The sequence below is a fragment of the Plectropomus leopardus genome, chromosome 10 (assembly GCF_008729295.1).
Source record: "Plectropomus leopardus isolate mb chromosome 10, YSFRI_Pleo_2.0, whole genome shotgun sequence".
In the NCBI taxonomy this organism is placed as follows: Eukaryota; Metazoa; Chordata; class Actinopteri; order Perciformes; family Serranidae; genus Plectropomus; species Plectropomus leopardus.
In genome coordinates this window covers 22,921,660-22,941,309 of record NC_056472.1, presented here as the reverse complement: position 1 = coordinate 22,941,309, position 19,650 = coordinate 22,921,660, and the positions used below count along the sequence as shown (strand labels likewise).

The 19,650-nt window shown below is 38.3% G+C and overlaps 1 protein-coding gene across 1 annotated transcript in view; it reads right to left on the bottom strand.

The window, feature by feature from the left end:
- The window catches only part of uxs1 (UDP-glucuronate decarboxylase 1), a 50,098-nt gene extending 36,231 nt beyond the window's left edge, over positions 1 to 13,867 (bottom strand). The window contains exons 1-6 of the mRNA XM_042494323.1: positions 13,093 to 13,867; positions 8,689 to 8,716; positions 6,621 to 6,669; positions 5,265 to 5,308; positions 3,576 to 3,636; positions 1,344 to 1,524 (exon numbers count right to left, since the gene is read on the bottom strand). Coding sequence (XP_042350257.1) covers positions 1,344 to 1,524; positions 3,576 to 3,636; positions 5,265 to 5,308; positions 6,621 to 6,669; positions 8,689 to 8,716; positions 13,093 to 13,183 — 454 coding nt within the window. The 5' untranslated portion in view covers positions 13,184 to 13,867. The remainder of the gene's footprint in view (positions 1 to 1,343; positions 1,525 to 3,575; positions 3,637 to 5,264; positions 5,309 to 6,620; positions 6,670 to 8,688; positions 8,717 to 13,092) is intronic.
- Positions 13,868 to 19,650: the final 5,783 nt, after the last annotated feature.

Sequence of the window (19,650 nt, the reverse complement as noted above, 5' to 3'; positions counted from 1 at the left end):
AAAGGAACCTCTGACGAACCACTTCTCAATTGACATCCCTGACTAGGGATGTCAATTGAGGAAGTGGTTCCATTTGAAAAACGGTTCCAAAATGTCTGAACAATAGGAGTCATATGCCTCTGAGCTCATCAGTTCCTTTTATCCTGCAACAACATAGTCATGGAAGAGAGGAAGACACGGTCCAAAGCCTGGCTTCATTTCATAAAGAAAGAAAGACAACAACAGTGCTGCTTGTAATGTCTGTAAAATGCTGATTTCAAGTCTGGGTGGAAAAACCAATAATATACAAAAAGTCATTTGACCAGGGCTGTCAAACTGTTACTTTGTTAAATCACAATTAATCAGAATTTCAATAGTCATTCACGATTAATCACATTTTTTAAACACATGATTTCAATTCCATTATTTTGCATTACAATACAGTTATGAAATACATATTGACAAAGTGAAGCAATTTTCACCAAATTGTCTTGATTAGGAATCAAATGATGGCAAAATACTGCATAAGACTATCATAAAGTGGGCGTTTCTGTAAAGGCGAGACTCGTGGGTACCCAGACAACCCATTTTTATTTAGATATCTTGAGGTGAGAGGTCACCTAACTCCTCCTCCTACCTTAAGAGTGTTATTCAGCCCCCTTACTGAAAAGCAAGCATGGCAGTGTTGGTACCACTGCATTCCAGGTCTTTTAGTTCCATATGATGCCAGTATCATCACTCTAGCGTTAAAACTCAGCCCGGTACAGCCTCATGAAGACAGTAATGTCTGCTGCTGATTAACGCAGTTAAAAGAAAATAAGGCATTATGTACAGTGTTAATCACATTGCGACTACCATATTAACGCTCACAACCCTACTTTCAATTCAATGTGGGCTTAATTCCAGTAATGCCATGTATTTGACACTCTATGTAACACAGCTTCCAAATCGAGCAGCATGCTGTTACCAAGGGTTAATATCCTATGATAACATCAGAAGAACTTCAGCGCCATTGAAATCAACTATCCAGTGGAGATTGTGCGCATCTGAGTCACGAGCATGCCATTTTTTTCTGCTCTGGTGCTACACTGTCTTCAGACTCAGAGATAATAATCTGCATTGATGCTCAAAATCTTTGGTGGGTGTCTTTGTTCCACATGGAAAACTGATTAGAAACCAATAACATAAAGAAGTGTTTCAAAAAGCAGGATCAAGAATTGATATCAATTCCAAACCCTTTCCCCAGCTCCCTCATAATCTGAGCATTTTTAGTAAGCTTTGGACAAGCTGGTCCAAACATGACTTGAATCCCCAACAGTACATGAAACCAATTCATCTCCTCCCACATTTACTCTCTCACTTACCCTCAATGTAGAGAGGCTCCACCACATCATGATTGATGAGCTCGAAGTTTTCGTGGCCGATCCAGTGCTCTACATTCCTTTTTCTTCCTGTGAAGAAGTTGTCCACCACGGTCACCTCATGGCCGTCCATCATCAGCTTATCAGTCAAGTGGGAACCCACAAAACCAGCCCCACCAGTGATCTGATGGAATGATACACAGGTTTGATAACATCAGTAAAGAAAGTTACAATACAGTAACAATACTATCTATATATACGTAAACAGCAACACAAATGGAAACCATTGCACACAAAGAAACAAATTTTAAAAAATCTACACTCTTTAGAGAGGAAATTAAAGGATATTGTAAAACACACTTTTGTTTCAACACCAATACCTAAAAATACTTAAATAAATTACTTTACATTGAAGTAAAAGTAAAAGTGAGACAGCTTGAGTTTATTTGCTCAATTAACTCTTTTTGTAGTCATGCTGCACTGTCCCCAGATCTCAGCAATTCTTATCATTCCTGGTAGGTATGATGGCCAAAACTACACAAGACTAAAGTCTGACTGAGTCTGTCCTGCAGGTCACGCCACATTTTCTCCAATGCTTCTATACCAAAAGACTCTCTAAAATCAAACTTGATTGACACAAAGTGAGGTTGTATTCACTTTTAAACAAGCATCAATTTCAGAGAAGAAAATGGACTCTGTGCAAACAGAGTCTACAGTCATGCAAGCAGTTCAGTGAGACTGCATTTAGGCACAGTGATGCTTTGAGCTAATGTTAAGATCAGGATGCTAATATTTGCAACTTAGCGCAAATCACAAAAGTACAGCTAAGGCTAATGAGATTGTCATTAGTTTTGCAGGCATTTGGCTATAAACTTAAGTATTAGAAAATAAAAATTTGGACCAGCTCTTTGTGCTAAATGTGAAGTCAGGTGGTAACCTTGACATATTATTACTATTCATCCAGATGGGGAACAGACCAGTACCAAATTCCATGGCAATCGATTCAATACTGTAGTAGTTCAGACATTTCACTTAGACCCAAAAATGTTTACTTCACAGTGGAGCCTGTTGAAAAACCAGGGACGATCAAAGTCAGTAGGATTTAATGCACGAATTAAAGAAACTAGCAGGATTTCAATTCACTGAAATTGTATTTTTAATATACCTTTTATGTAAAAAATAAACTGACTGACTGATTGAATGTCTGTGCAACCACTTGAACCAATTAGGGTTGCACAATATATGTTGTTTGTTTTTTTTTACCGTTATTGCAATGTGAACGTGTACAATAAACACATCACATCATGCCATTTTGCACCGCCAGATTTCAGTTAGTTGAAAGAGATAAAATCAGTAGAAAATTGCACTAGAAAATATAACAAATTCTATTTTGTATTTGTGCCTTTTGTGTTTAGGTTATGTTCAATTTGCTCAGTATACTGGGAGCGGCAGATGATAGAGTATACTTTAGTATCTGTTTAATATGGTTATTGCAACATTAAATAATATCACATATTGCAGACATTTCTCTTTTTGGGCCGCCCTGGTACCAATCCATCAAATAGATGTTGTGATATTTCTGAAATTATGGGTAGACCGGCAGACATTGTTCTCTGTAGTGCTTCATTGCTAGCTTAGCTATAGCCTGTGGTAAAGTGCTGCTAACCCTTTGAAACCTGAGCAAATTGGTTTGATTTGTTTCAAAAACATGGGAATCAGGCAATGAGCAACAAAAGAAGAAATTACCTAAAATGAACAAGAAATTACTCAAAACGTAGAAAACAATTATCTGAAATTTGCATAAATTCATTTTTTTTTAAAAGGATAAAAATGACCTGGAAAAAAGTGGTTAAAAATTACCATAATTTTGTAACATTATTTTGAATATGTAATTGTCATAATAATAAATATATTTTTCCCCCAGCTCTTTTCTTTTTCCCTTGGACATGTTTTCCTAGCTTTTTAAAAAATATTTTATAAATTTACTAATTTCATGCAATTAATGGAACATTTATTTCCAAAGTGCTCATTTCTTTGTTTCCGTGTTTTTGAAAGAAATCCAGCCAATGTGCTCAGGGTTCAAAAGTTTAAATATTTGTTAAAGGCATCTGAAAGCAGCCAACAGAAAGTGATGATGCTCCATTATGCTTTTAAAGAGTTAAAGTGGCTCAAATCGGGGTCAGGTCTTCCGTTGAATAGTGATTGTGAATGTGAAATTATGTGTTTGTCACATACCAGTATTCTCTTCCGATCCTTTTCTGACAGGAATTTGACAGGTGGGTATTTCTGAGAAAAACTAGAGAGAGATGACAAAGACAATGCAGCTCCATGAGAAGAAAGCAGAACAGTGATATCTTGTAGCTAAATTCAAATCTAGATCTTGAAAGCAGCACACAGTTGAGACATGAGGCAATGGACGCAGTTATCTAAACAACTGGTTTTATAGACCATTTTACTGTTTGCAAACAGTGTGACCTTTTTTGGTGGGCAAGGCTTAGCTGGAGGCAAAAGAATTCTCCACAGGCATTGGCTCGCATTAAGTTTTGTTGGCTTGTTTTCGAAACTGGAGGGAGTTCATACGAGTCACTCGCTCTCCAGGACAGCAAGTGTTGAATAAGTTAACACTCACCAGTCGGACCAGACTGGCCGACCCTTATACTATAATTCAGTGAATGGATGATTTGACGAAATTGTCACATTTACACTCGGCTGACAGAAAAACCACGTATGTATAGTCAAGACAAACTGAGGGTGTATAAGTGCTTAGATGCCTATAACTATGTCTTAAACAGACATGTACGGGACTTGAGGTACCACTATTTAACTGATGAGTTTTGTGTTGTGCGGTCCAAAGTTCTGCACAGCCAACGGCAAGGACAGAAGACAGTGCAGTGAGCATTTCATATCAGGTAAAGTAAAAAGTATTTACTATTGTAGGGATGAATAACATTTTGTGTAGGGGTAAGCATTAGCTTAGTTAGCAAAAAAAAAAAAAAGAAAGGAAAGGAAATCATTCATTCCGGTGATACATGTCTGTTTTGATCATAGACTATAAACGAAGAGGGACGACATGACAGCTCCCCACAGTGAAGCCACAAAAACCTTTACATACATTTGTCTTTGTTTTTTTGTGGATGGGCATTGGCGGCTGATATGCGATAAAATTCCAGTTTTGGGCCAATACACTTTCTATTCTGGCAGCCAACAACCAACAAGATGGTATTTTTTCCTATGTAGCCAGTGGTGATTTGTGCTTCCCATGGATTTATTAAAAGAGCTTTCTTTTCCTTTCTTTTGCCTCCAGGTAATACAGTGATATCGTTGTGAAGTCGGTCCTAAAGGGGTCTATATTTCTGTCTCATTAGCATTTGAGGCATAAGAGGTGACAAATAATTAACCCCTAAATGCAGAATTTATACGTCAATGGTCGTTGCAATGGAACAGTCAATACTGAATACATTCATGACTACCCTGCTATGCGGACGTCACATGACTTCTAATCTTACAATTTCACATAGCTGGTAAGCGGGAAGGAAAGCTATGCAAATCAGCAAAGCTTGCTGCTCTTCTTCAGACTTCAAACTGGTCTAACATTGCACTGATGCATGTTTAAAGGCTCATTTCATGTTTGTTAAATACTGTAGTCACTCTGGGTGTTCTAGTTGAGCTTTGAATAAAAATTAGTTTGTTTTGGGGAAAACAATTATAAGATATAATTAAAAAATGTATATAATGTTGTGTATTAATTATATTAATTGCTCATTAACCGTTCCCTGAATGCAATACTTAATATATGCTTTTATTGACACTGAAAAAAAAAGCTCATCTACAAGTCTGCAGCTGGGTTACACAACACTTTCCTCTTGTTAATTCTGAGCATGTGTACGTGTGTACACATATGTGCATAAAAAAAAGTATACACACCTTTGTTCCAGATCACGAATCTTCTCTCTGAGAGGAGCCACAGCCTAGTGTGAGTGGAGAAGTGAGAGATATGTAAACTGAGATCAGAAGTCAATGATTAGTCAAGATTAAATTGATCCAACAGTGTGTCAGAAAGGCCATGTTACCACACCAGAATGTTGATGTAAGGGTAAGGTTAAGTTCATGTTATAGTCATGTTCACTCATTAATCTACCTCTTCACAAACATGGTGAATTTCATGGGGAAAAAATCTAATCTAATCCATATATGCTTATACCATGTTCCATTTAAACTGCTGAATGCAGCTAATTAAACATAATTCAATATAGAAACTACACTTTTGGGGTTCCTGGTGGCTCAGTTGGTAGAGCGGGCGCCCCATGTACAGAGGCTGTGTCCTCGCCGCAGTGGTCGCGGGCTCAAATCTAGCCTCGGCCCACAAACAAAAACCCACAAAAATATCTTTAAAAAAGCTACACTTTTAGAAATAAAGATTCCAAAAGATTCATTCCTGAAGGGCTAAGGTTTTACCCAGATCAACGTCCTTCAGAAGAACATTTTTTAGAGAAATGGTTCTTCAAGGCGTCTTTGAAGCATGTGTGTTAAAAAAAAAAAATCACTCTCAAAAAATGTAGACATATCGGAGAGATCTTTGGGTAATGATGTCTGTCACGATTGTTGGAGCCCCCTGGCTAAGTTACAAATTAAATCCTAGGAATATAAAAGGGAAAGGGGTCAAGGTAGAAACCCTGGGTGGGTTCTTGTTAACACCTTTAGAAGATGGAAATGTTCTGGATCAAACCCCCAGATACGTATTTTTCCCCAAAAAAGCTCCGGCTCTTGAACTAGCTCTGTTCAGGATTCTTTGACCTTGGTACTGTCTAACATACCAGCTTCCGTTTCTTCCAGTTTTGAGCAGAACTATTCGAAATAAAGACGTGTAATGAACAGAAGGTGTTGCACAATGCACAAGATGTCAGACTGCATTGATTACCTGCAAGTTTTTGTTTAGTTATTACAGTTATTTGTTGTTATCCAAAAATGTGATTGTTCACAATCACCTCATATGTCTTTTGTTAAATTTGTGAAAATCAAAGATATGACAAGATGTGAAGCCACACAAAAATTAGGGCGGGGCTGTACCAGATTTTTTGAGGCTGAATCAATAAAATCTAGCTTCAGCTAAGGCAAGTAGATGTGGTGAGTGAATGGAAATTAATACAATGCCTTTGTGTGCATGTGTTTAAAAAGGATTATTCCAGTGAATGTGTTATACTATGTGTATGAAAAAAAGAAATATTCGCTAAAACATACAGCAGAGCTTCATTTGATCTGTTAAAGACATGTTGAACTCACTTCATCAATTCTCTGCTCAATCTTCATTTCTCCGTGTTCCTGTATTGATCTATGACAAGAGGGAGGGACAAAGGGCAGATAAGATGATGGCAGCAATCACCACGAAGCAAGAGAAAATAGTTCTCCACTTTAAGTATGCTGTAAGACATATACACATGATGCACCACAGCTACCCTCCATATCATCAGATGAGTAAAATCCTCTTTCACAAGATATATGACTTTATTTCACAATATCTCTGCATGTATATTCTCATTTAGTCCATTTTCTGTTTACAGAGAGAATAAAACACCATAAATGTGTGTTTTTGGCAAATGAATACCTTTCAAATGTAGATAATTCATCACTGTAATCTTGGACACAGAAAAAAGGACCAGATGTTGTTTCTCAAATCAGAATAACTGTCTACACTGTTATTTTGAAGTGATTAGATTAGATTTACATATCCAGACATAAAACGATCTGCAAGCTGATGACGCAGCTTCCCACTGTGTAGGAGAAATGGAGGTTCATCATTTCGCCCTCCAAAGAGAGACTATTAATAAACCGAGGCAGCCCACTTTAGATTCATTTCCTGTGTCTGTGTCACATGTATTTTGCCACTACCCCATCCCGTTAGAAGTCTATTTATTTCAAATATTTAAAAAAGCACGTGAGTACAGGTTATGAGCAATTGTTTTCCCCCATAATCACCTATGTAAATTTTGGACCCAGTTTTCACAAACCACATATCTTCTGAATATTATGACCGTAAAACGGCTTTTTTTCGAAATACATATCAGAAGATATTCAACTTTATTAAAGCCATGTCTCACCAACCTAATCTCACAAGATCTGGCAACACAGAACTCCCCCTCTCTTTGTGATGCTGAACCCTCTGACCAGTTTTACTGCTGCGCTAACGGTGTCACTTTCCAACCGGATAAACAGATATGAAAAAGAAATTGTACCTGAAACCATGAGCCAAAAGTTAAAACCAAAGTACAACCTGTGTTTCTTTGCCAAATGATACTATTATTGTTATCATTTAACTGTTTTTGAGAGAAAAAAGAGAATGTTATCCGGCTGATTTGAGTTTGTGCTGGGCTGATACCAGATATCGAGGGGCATAATAAGGAGCAAACTTTTATTTTGTACTGTGTTAAGTATTTTTTATGACATTTACGACACTTCCAAACGAGGTGGGGGGATAAACAGGAGAGGAGACCACTCACTTAGGAAACTATTAGAGTATACAACTCATAGCCTATATGAGCCTTAGGATTCAGAGTAATATTACAGTATGTTGTGCAATGAGCCTGTTTACACAATATTAATGACCAACACGTTCTCATCCCAACTCATCACACGGTGTCACTCTCAGTGACCTTCTATGATGTTTCAAATATCCTTCTACGTCAGCTGTTCATACTCTGGGATGACACAGCACGGTCCTTATGTTTACACAGCATGAACACATGGCAACCAACACGGACTGTCACGATGGTGAGGATTAGGTAACAAAGTCACAGATGGTTAGGTTTAGGCACATGGTAAGGTGTAGAAAGAAAAAACCTCAAATCCACGAAAAGCGAAATCTGGACTCCCGCTTTAAAGTCTGTTGTTGTCCCGTCACCTTATATTACAAATTACCAGCAGCGTTATTACTGGCAGTGCTATTACCTGATGCCTTTCTTTCGCATTGCACACTTATGCGACAACTACCATCCAGCTACATTCTCAAGCGATGCTGCCCGTGCCGCTGCATGTGGACGCGCCTGGTGCCATCCAGCTGCCAACATATAATAACAACGCCACCATTTCTGTCCGGTCACATTCTTATCTGACGGTGTCCAACCGCGTTATCAGTGGACGCAGAAGATGGCTTTTGCATCATGCTTGTATGCAGCACGCACTGACAGAGCGGACGTATTTGATGAGTTCAGAATAACAACGGGCTGCTATGTCTGTTAAAGAGGCTCCTTAATGTGGCACTGGGTAAAATATTGTCCAGAGCGATGAGTTTAGTTACCATGCAGTGTGGCAAATATTTCATTTAAAAGCAGTTAAAGAGACATTATTACTGTACCTCATGTTCGTATATGTTCCCCAGACAGCTGGAAGAGAAAAAGATAAAACGTGTTACAAAACTGGCAGCATTATCAACAGTGATGCACCAATCCAGTTCTGATATCCAGGGTTCCCACATATTTCCATGGACAAGTTTCAAAACTTTTCCATGACTTTTCAATGAACCATAAGACCAAAGAGAGTGAAAAAGAGAAAAGAATAAAACCGCATAAGAGACATTAAAGGAAAAGGAGCTCTAGCACATCTTTTTTTTCTCTCGACTGCTATTACTGTACTGTCTTATAGGTGGATTGAAAAGTCATTGCGCTATGAATAATTAAAATTTTCATAATGTTGATCCATAAAAAATGGATTCTTATGAAAATCAGTCCAGTTAATATTATTTCTCTCAAATCTGTAATTTCCTCTGTACTTCCTGATATCGGAAATTAAGACTAATTAAGACCTTAAAGACTTGTTAAAATCACCAGGGCATCAGTCTCATCTTTAGCATTAGTCTCACCTTTTATGCCCTTTGGTCTCGACTGTGTAGAGGGTTTTTTTTCATACTATATTTTTCTTACTTACAATTTGCCTCAAATGTTACAGGAGTGAAAAGACAAATACAAAATGTACTTAAGACAAAGCAACATGATTTTCTCAGGCGAGATGGACTGTTCCAATATCTGTTAAACGTTTGACAGGTCACATAATTGCAACCATAGGCTAAGTGAGGTTAGAAATAGGTTTGTGACTTAACAGATTTTCAAAATTGAGAACAGCATGTGCAGCGAGCTCATGTCAGTTTCAATAGAGATCACTACAGTTAGCTTGCAAGCTGAAATACATTATTGGATTTTACTTTACAGTCTGGGAAGAATAGAGCATGCAGCTGGTGACTTTCTGATGAAGCACATTTAAAGTCATAAGTGTTAGGAATAATTCTTGATGTTATATCGTTAGATAGCAAACGATTGTATGGATGCTGGTTAAATCCTAGTTCAAACTTGGTCTTAGAATAGGATTTAAGTCTATTTGTATTTGGTTTAGGGCTGGGTGATAAATTAATTTTATTTATTAATTTGAATTTATGGTTTAGGATGATTTTTAGCTCATAGTGGACTGCGCCATCCCCCTGCAATTACCTCCTAGAGATATGGACACATGACAACATGACAGCAAGCACTGATGAAAATGCAGAGTGCGTTCCCAAAAAAGGCACAGTCTCGTCAGTTGTCTGGAACTGGTTCGGTTTTCCAGCATCAGATCTTGAACAAACCACAGTCCGCTGCGAAGTTTGTTTAAAGGATGTTGCAACTTAAGGCAGCAGCACGACCAATTGATTTCAACATCTCAAAAACAGAGGCATGCAGTCGAGTGGGAGAAATGTGTCTCACCCCAAGATGCTCAAGACCGCATCAGTCCACAAACACCCGGTAAAAAGCAGCCAACATTAGTGGAATCATTTTCCCATTGTGTCCCGTATGACAGGAAAGAAACCCACTGCAAAGCTGTTATTGATGCAGTCGCACAGCGTATCACTAAAGATACGGTGCTCGTATATACTGTGGAAAAGCCTGAGTTTATCCACATGCTGAAAACTATCGACCCCGGGTATATGTTACCAAGCCTCAGGTATTTTGCTGAAGTTGTCCTTCCTCATCTGTACAACTGTACACGTGAAAAAATCACTAGATTTGATAACATGGAATTAATGTTGAACAACTGTTGTATGATTTCAGAACTGATCATTTTCAATATTCTACTGTTTCAACTGTAAAATGCATTACTTCCTTGAAGCCCTCTACTGTTTGACTTGTTTTGAGCAATTTCTTCAGTAATTTCTTTGTCATTTGTAATTTATTTTTAAAAGGGGAAAAACAATTAAAATCGTAAATTGGGTTTGGTGTGAAAAAATCAGGGACTTTATTTTTAGGCCATATCGCCCAGCCTAAAGTTGGTTGTAACTCAGACTTAACTTTGCTTGTTCTTTGATTTTTCTGAAGTTAGTGCAGCTATGAGTACAATCCCGCTGAAACAACATGTCATTCTTACTTCATTCTATCATTCTTCAGCAACACTGCCAGCTTTAAAATGTCAGTTCAACCATACATAGTATTACAATATAAAATAGTCACCCATGCTGACACTCAAATAAAAAAAATTTTAAAAAAAAGAAGCTCAGCCTCCTATCAAATACCAGGCCTCGCTGCCATATTCAGTCATAAAACTGGTTTCATAAATAAACCACCCGGCTGGCACAGAAGATGATATCATGGGTTTTACAGACACTCTGTTATTTGTGCAACACAATTGTCAATACAACCACTCTGTTCAGCAAGCTAACCAAACTAATATTTCTGTCGATACAAGCCAATCAAAAAGTTTAAAAGGGTCACCGTTTGACAGCTTGCACACATACTTGGTACTTTCAGATAATGTAGTTTGGGAATTTACATCGATGGACAGCACTGTAATTGTGGTGTGGCACTGGAATTGTCATATTACCTCATGCTTAATACCAATAGAGCTGCAACTAACAATTACTTTCTTTCCTCTCAATCGATCATTTTTCAAATATTTGATGAGTCTTTTAAATGTCAAAAAAAAAGTGAAAATGGTCCAACAAAACTTTCCAGATTTTCTCGTAAGCTGGTAGTGGTAGATTTTATGTGGGAATGTGGTACTAACAGTGAGTTAGGTTAATCTACATTTAACAACAGGTTAGAATAGGTATATAGTAAAAAAGACAGTATTTGGTTAAATAGTAGGTTTTAAGATTTGTAATATGAGAAATGTGGACTTTCATGCAGAAGAGTTCTACTCATTTTGATGAAAATAAATCAAAAGGCTGATAAATAGAATTAGGAAAAATGTTTATGGCAATTAAGACATCAAAAAATTCAAATGTAAGACTATATAATGACTGTGAAGACCTAATGTTTATCAAATTCAATTTAATACATTTTGTGACTTTTTAAGGTCCTGCAGACACCCTGGAGATGGTACATCATCCTTTTTTTTTGCAGTGCAGTACTCTGCAAAAGTCTTACGCCACCTTAAACTTTGTTATTTTAGCACAGTTATAATGATCATACATATCTAAAGTCTCTTTATTAAAATATGACCAGACGTTACAGGAAACATATATACAGTATTAAAAATGCAAGTATTTCAGAATACTTCAGAGTTGCAAGTATTTAGTGTGACCTCCCTCTCCATTAAGCATGCCTTGAACTCTTTTGTACAGATAATATTTGATTTATAGTACTAAACTGCTGGTGTATTTACACCAGGTTGCATTCAAGACATGTCCAAAGCTCAATATTGATTGATTGAGCTACCTTTTGTAATGGTTTAATAGTAAATATCAACTTCAGTATGAAGTGCTGTTAAATGTTAGGTCAGTGGGGAAGTGCATTCAAACTTACGCACTGACACAGACAGCAATTTTCTCTCATGCTGCTTTTCTCACCTTAGCTGCTGCAGCGGTGTTACTTTTCTTTCTAAATAATGGGCTCATATTCTCCATGGGCAGCATGAGGACCTCTAGTTCCAATGATGTAAAGTAGCTTGATTTCTTTTCTTCAGCAGTTACCATGGTGAACTGAGGTATCCGGGCTCTGTTGATGATGGCTTTTTATTGAGGTTGTGCTGAACTCAGGGTGAACGTTCAGGATTAGTCTCAGAGTTTGTTGTAACTCCTTCCTGGGATACCCCCCTGGAGTGCCCAGACTTACCCAGATTAGGGGTCAACCAATATTGGTTTTTCAGGGCCAATATCAGTTATTAGTAGTTAATGAGACTGATAGATAACTGATACCAACCACAATGCATATAAAATGAAAATAACAAATCTTGCTGTCAATATTTTGAATTTGGAATACAACAATCTCAGACACAAAGCTTTGTTTAAATGGCTCTAGCAAATGTTTAATCAAAACTTAAACCATCAACATTGTATACAGCAAGTTCCCTGCAACTTCTTTTTTTATAAAGTTCAGTGACTTGGAATAAAAAACGGTGTTTTTTTTTTAAATAGGCTCCCTGAGGTTTTAAAAAGTAAAAGTTCCTCCCATCCTGACCCTTTCTTTGCACTTTTAAATTAATTAATTTCATCGACGATCAGTAAAATAAAATGCTGATACAGATAATACGCATTTGCCAAATATCGGCACAAATCATCAGCCAGCCTGGTACCCCTGATCCAAATGGATGATTTAGGTTTTTCAAATGATGTAAACTCACTTCTCCAAGTTGCAATGTTCACTGTGGAGGCTTGGCCACCAAACAGTATGTTGTGTAAGTTTAATCTACTCTTGCAAGTTTGCAGTTTTGCGGTCACTGATGAATACAAAGCCACTGGCACAATGACAGGTTTGACAGGTCAGACACAGCGAAATACACACATTATTATACTTACAGGCAATGTAGGCGATCAAAGCGAGGGCAAAGAGCAGCTTCATCATTCTTCTGTTTAATCCTGATATCAGCCAGATGACCCGCTTCATCATCCGCTCAGTGCAACAGGACCAGAACCCAACGAGCCACACGTCCGAGTCCAGCTATAGCATTTTGTCTCACAATGTGCATGTCCTCTGTGGAGCTCGGTCTTCCGGATGTCTTGGTTTATTAGGCACAATGTCAATGATTTAGCACTCCTAATTGACATTAAACGAAACTAGCTTGACAGGACAGGGAAGCTAGCTGCTCTTGCTACGTCAACACCAAGCAGGAGCGGTTTACGTGGCTAACAGGGTGACTGTTACACACAGGCAACACTGTGTTAGTGTCAACACTTACGACTACATACAAACTTATCTATCAGCGGCATTTGTCCCTAATACTTATATCGCCATCAACGCATCATTTCCCGTGTAAACGGATATGGTGAAGTTACATTTACACGCTGCGACAGCAACAAATTACACTGTGAACCCAAAACGGTTAGCCGATAGCACCACGTTAGCTTCGGCTAGCTAGTTAGCTACTCAACTGACAGCGTATTTTTTCCTCCGTTCATAGCTGCCGCCGAAAAGCAACAGACGCGAATCCGTCCTCACATTTATATTCAGTTAAGTATCGGGGAAACAAAAGAGCTGTTCATTTTAACGGCGCACAAATGCACACATGCCGGAGTTTGCTCCTCTCTGTTGGGCCGAGGACTTGCACATGAGCGATTACTCGTGGCTCGATTTGATAGCCTGACTTCTCCTGCACGGACTGCGTGACGCTCAAACGCTTCTGATAATAATAGTCTTTTTGTTTCATTTGTGTCAGCTCGTGAGGACCGTTTTCATGTGTTGTATACGAGGATAGTATAATATTTTTTTCTAAATATTCACCATTATTTACGAGGAGTGCTTCTTAAGTTAAATTCATTTTTTTTCAGCACTGACACAATGGCTCATTCATTCCATCACAAGAAACTTTCCAAAGTGCAGTAAAGGGACCGTTCTTTATTTATCAGAGGAAGGGGGTGGCTAGGGTGAGACTTTATTTATTTGACCGCCCTCAAAGCTACAAATATTTTTCCTTGAGCCTCCCGAGAACTGCTGTAATGTAACAAAGTAATATTACTTTTCTACTGTGAGCTACTTTACTTGAGTTTTTATATTTCTTTTAACTTCCACTTTTACTCCACTACATGTTTGAAATTAAATGTTTACTCATGTTCCAATACATTTCCCCTATGTGTTTTAGTTACTTACCATTATATAGGTTAGGAAGGTAAGAATGAAGGGACAGACAGACAAATGAAGAAATGGGAGGGAGGGAAGGAAAAACTGGCTTTTGCTCTTTAAATTATACCCCTGCTTTATCATCTATTTAATCTTAATTTACTAAATGAACATTACTTTGAATGGGACAAGCCTTAAAACTAGTGATTAAGCCCATAAACGTCTTAGAAAGTAAAGTTACAAGTGGAGTCTAGAAGAAGTAAATCTAACTTTTTTGGCTTCATGCATCACTGAGCATCTTTCATAGGAATGAATGGGACCCTGCCTCTAACGGTGTATCCAGTCCTCTTTATACATCCATGGATCCTCCACTTTTGTCCAAACTTAAATATCTGAGGGGTGGACTAAGGGACGGATTTCCATAAGAGCTGGTACAGACATTTTTGGTGTCCTGAGGATGAATCCAATGACAGTGTCTTGACAACTAGAATTAGATGGATTCCCATTAAATCTGGTATGCATTTATGTCCCCCCCAAAGACAATTTTAATTAACTTAGGGGATCAACTGACTTTTCATCTAATGCTCAAATTTTAAAGTTGTCAGATACTTTGGTTTATGACTGATTAATTGCAAAACAAAGGGTATTAAGTGTACAGCAAATTAATAATGTGCAGGCAGCAGTAAATCCACACAAAGCCTCATTTTTGCTCAAGGTTTTATATGAATACAGACACAGACAGTGCTCTTGCCTTCGTTTTGTTCATATTTGCACACATTTTCTAAAAGCTTACGGACACGAACAAAACAGAGCAGCGCCATTGGAAATCACAGAGCTAGTGTAACGTATTTCAAGAGAGATGATGATAATGAGAGAAATGGTGGACCGGAAGGATTCAACAATATAGTGAAAAGAGTTCTCTGTTTGCCTGTCAGACACATTCAATGGTACTTTATTATGGCCTCCATTGTTGCCATGTTTGTTGTTTTCAGACACTCTTGACCCTGTCTTCTAGTACAATCCATTTAATGCATCTATGTCAATATAAAGGATGCATGAAAATATGAGGGCAGTGATTTTTACAGCATCTGAAATGGACAGATTTATTTTTAAACGTAAAGAGAGTATAAAACTCTTTGAGGCCATATGTGAGAAAAAAGATAAATATGGGCTAAAGATGGTCACAGTTCAACAATTCATTTCCTGGCTTTATTTGCACTCTGAGAACTGGCAGAAGGTTTTGATATGAGCACTCAGCTGTGGATAATCCAGCTGCTAAGGTCTTGAATGGCACAGCTCATTTTTTCTCCTGACATACAGCTGTCCATTTTGAGTCACTGCGGCAGAAAAACATTTTTTTTTGGTTCTTTCTCTGGTAAATAACTGAGTGATGAAACATATCTTTCCAGTTGACTGTCTTATTGTGATTTTCACAAATTGCCATGCACTGTAAGAGAAAGACAAACGAGAATCAGATGTTGATCACAGTCTGATTATTTGAATTGATCTTTTTAATAGACCTTTCACAGCACGTCTGGAAAGGCTATTAATTTTCCATCAGGAGGTTTTGTACATTCACTGGAGCTGATGAAACAAACAGAATCAATTTTGTGTCATATAATGTAATTTTAAGTTACATATAATTTGCTCATATCAAAAAGTATTCTCTAGTCAGTAGAAAACCTCTAAATGCAAATTAAATGTTATAGAAAGAGGGACAGTTATAAGGAAGAATTACACAGTTTCTGCATTCTGTCTGGGTTTTTCTTTTCTTTTCTTCTTTGGCATGTTCTTCTGTGGTCATATCTGATAAAATCCCTCAGTGATGATTTCCAGAACAGTCCATCTGTCAGGGGAGGTGTTTGGTAATGGGCCGTTCTGACAGCTGTTAATAGTGGGCATTAGCATGAAAACTGTCGACACAGGGCTTCTGTTTCATAATTTGTGGCCCTGCTGCATCATCAAAAGTAAATAAGTAGGGGACCCGACACTGGCAACCAAATACCAGAGCTGCAGGGGGACATTACAGATATGAACAAATGAACTGGAAATCACTCTATTAACAGTTGTATCTCTAAAGTTTTAGGGGAAGAAAAGTAGAGTTTTTAAGCCAGTGTCGGTCTGTCAGTCGGTCATTTCATCACTTTGGTGCAACCTCAAAATATCTCAACGACAATTACTGACTGACAAACATTCATGATCCCCAGAGGATGAATACTTACTGTGAAGATTATCTGCCTTTCCTTTTAGTACCACCATGAGGCTAATATTATGGTTTTAAGTGAAATGACTTAACAACTTTGTGATGGACTGTCATTAAATTTTGCACAAACATTCACAGTCTTTTCAGGACAGCTTTGAGTAGCCCCTGACTTTTCCTCTACTGCCATCATCAAGTAAATATTCCCAAATATCTGCCACAGTATCTTTGTTTTTAGTGCTAATTTGCAAATGTTGGCATGCTGGCTTGCCAAATTAAGATGGCAAACAGGGTTAATTTTAGACCTCGGGTGATGGCCCTCATATTGTCCTGTGTTTCCCGGAACCAAATGTGAAATATACTGTTTAAAATCTGTGTGTGATAATGGACAGTGAGCAGATCAACCCTTTAATAAAATCTAGCTTTGTCTAACTGAGGCCGTTATCTAAGCCAGGTCAAGTCCTCTTTATCTTTTAGTGATTTTGAAAGGGTTGAACATTTATCTCGACCCGACTGGACTGCTGTAATGCTCTTTATGTTGCTGTTAGCCAGGCCTCCCTCTTACGCTTGCTGCTGATCCAGAATGCTGCAGTTCATCTTTTAACAGGAACTTGCCGGCAAGAGGACTTTTCCCTCACTTGCTCTCTGCATGCTTTTTATTTTAAGATTGTATTATTTACCTATCTATCTCTCCAACCTTTTGAAACCATACGTCCATCCAAGGTCATTTAGATCCAGTGACCAGTTGCCCCTTGATGTCCCAAGATTGAGGTTGAAGCACAGGGGAGATCGCGTCTTTTCAGCAAGCGGCAACCACTAGGGCTGAAAAATTGAGACACTGGAGTGTAACGAGTGCAGCACAGTCACGGGCAGATATAGTTGGTAATGACATTTATTTTTAAGTCTTTGCAGGAATCAGGGAAAACAGGAAAGTAATATCACAGTTTAGTTGCAATTCCTGGCTAGAAGCCTTCAGACCGAACCTGTACTAATATGGGTCACATGTACTAACAGAGCAGTTCAATGGGAGGCAGAGGACCATTTGCTGGAGCTGGTTCAGGTGGCAGGTCTCTTTCTCAGTTGTGGCACTTGGTGCCTACATCTCATTAAGGATTAGATGTTCTCTTGAATCCAGCCTGAACTTTTCCTACAGTCCCGCTCCTGCTCCATGCCTTACTGAAGAGTTTGACAAATTCCGATTTCGTCCACCTGTCCCCTGGTTCACTTGTGTCCTTTTTCATACCAGTTGTGCTTGGGATCACAAAGGGCATGTTGTTAGCTGGTTGCAACAAGTATGTTGTATGCAGCACATATAACATTACATACATGCATCTTTTTATCTTCATGAGAAATGACCATGTTGTAAATATGGTTGATATAATCTTCAAGAAGTAAAATGTAAGATCTGGGGTCCTCTTTTGAGAGCTGCTCTATGAACATCGTCTCCACAAACAGCTCAGCGTTACTCCAGGCATTTTTCAAAAATCTTAGCAACATCATTGACTGGGTAGCTCTATAGCCACTCAACTCTCCGACAGATCACCTTTGTTGGGTTTTACGCTTTACAGCATTGAAAGCAGCGAGGACTATGGTTGTCTCTCCCTTGCAGCCCAGTTTTATTGCAGTTCCAGGTGTGTATAGACACATCAGTGATTTGTAGATCATAAAGAAGAGCTTTGAGCTGCCTAAATCACTCTAAATCACTTCTCAACAGCCTTAAGGTTCATGCCGACAGCCCTTGCTGTGGACAGTGTAATGATAAGAGCAGCTAGTGATCTGCCTTCCCTCAGCCATTAGTTGGAGCATACACAGTGTTGAGTTTCATGAGCTACACGAGCACAGCAAGAGTCTCCTGTAAACGTGTGATTGATTGAAGTTACTAGATAAAGCACGACCTCTTCAAGTCATCAACGTGTCATTATTGAAGGACCCACAGTACAAATAATACAGCGAGGGCTTTAGTTTTTTCATGTTGAGGTTTCTCTTCATAAGATTTCCGAATAAATACAACCCAGCAGTGTCCTTTAATCCAGAGATTCCAGTATTAAATTGTCATAATCAAATGCATGCCTCTAGAGGTCCATTCTTGTTGAAGGAAAGCCTCTGAGAGTTTTGGCACTGTAAGATTTGTTTTCCCCTTCACTCACCTCTCTAATGTTGACTCCTACACATTCCATGCAATTGCCAAAAAAATAATTCTTCTGTCTTTTCTCCAGCATCGTCTTCTATTCGATTATCCCACCCTTCATTCTTTCCTCCCTCCACTGATTATATTTCCTCCAACTTTTCTGCAGCGCTTTCCCTGTTTCTTCAGTGCCATAATGTCTGCAATGGATATTAAAAATGGTGATATTCCCTTTTAAACTATGTCTCCCTCCCCTGCCAGTATGTGTGTGTGTGTGTGTGTGTGTGTGTGTGTGAGAGAGAGAGAGAGAGAGACATACAAGTGTGCATGCAAGGATATGCGTATGTGTGCTTGCATGCGCACAAGAAACAATAAGAGTTAATTCTGGACAACTGTGACTTAACTGGATTTACTGCATTGTCTCTTATAATTCTTCACATTAAAATATCTGTAGTATGACAGGGTGGCGCACAACAGCATAGAAACTCCAGGTATAAAATAGGTTTTACTTCCGAAAAAATGTCCCATTTTATCTTCGTTTTTTGTCCTATTCTATGTAAAGCTTTAGTGTGTAGGATTAAGTGGCATCTAACGATAAAGTTGCAGAACAGAAACTTTTCCCCTGTCCCAAGCAAGAACTACGGTGATAAGTTAACAAAAACTCAACAAATGTATTACCATACAATTTTATATACAGTTTCTGACAATAAATGTCCCTAAGTCCTATACACTGGACCTTTAAGGCATTTAGGCAGAATGGGACAATCACTCATAATCTTTTCCCACAAAAGTAAAGGGTATTGTGAATATTTTTGATTGTAAGTCAAACAGTTGATAAAAATGCACATTCTACAACCACGTTTGTTGTTACACACTAGTTGTAAAAGCTGTAGCACTCTTACTGTTAATAACAGAAAATCAACATGCCACATGGCTTACTTTGCAAGTTCTTGGTCCAGTGATTTTTTAAAATAT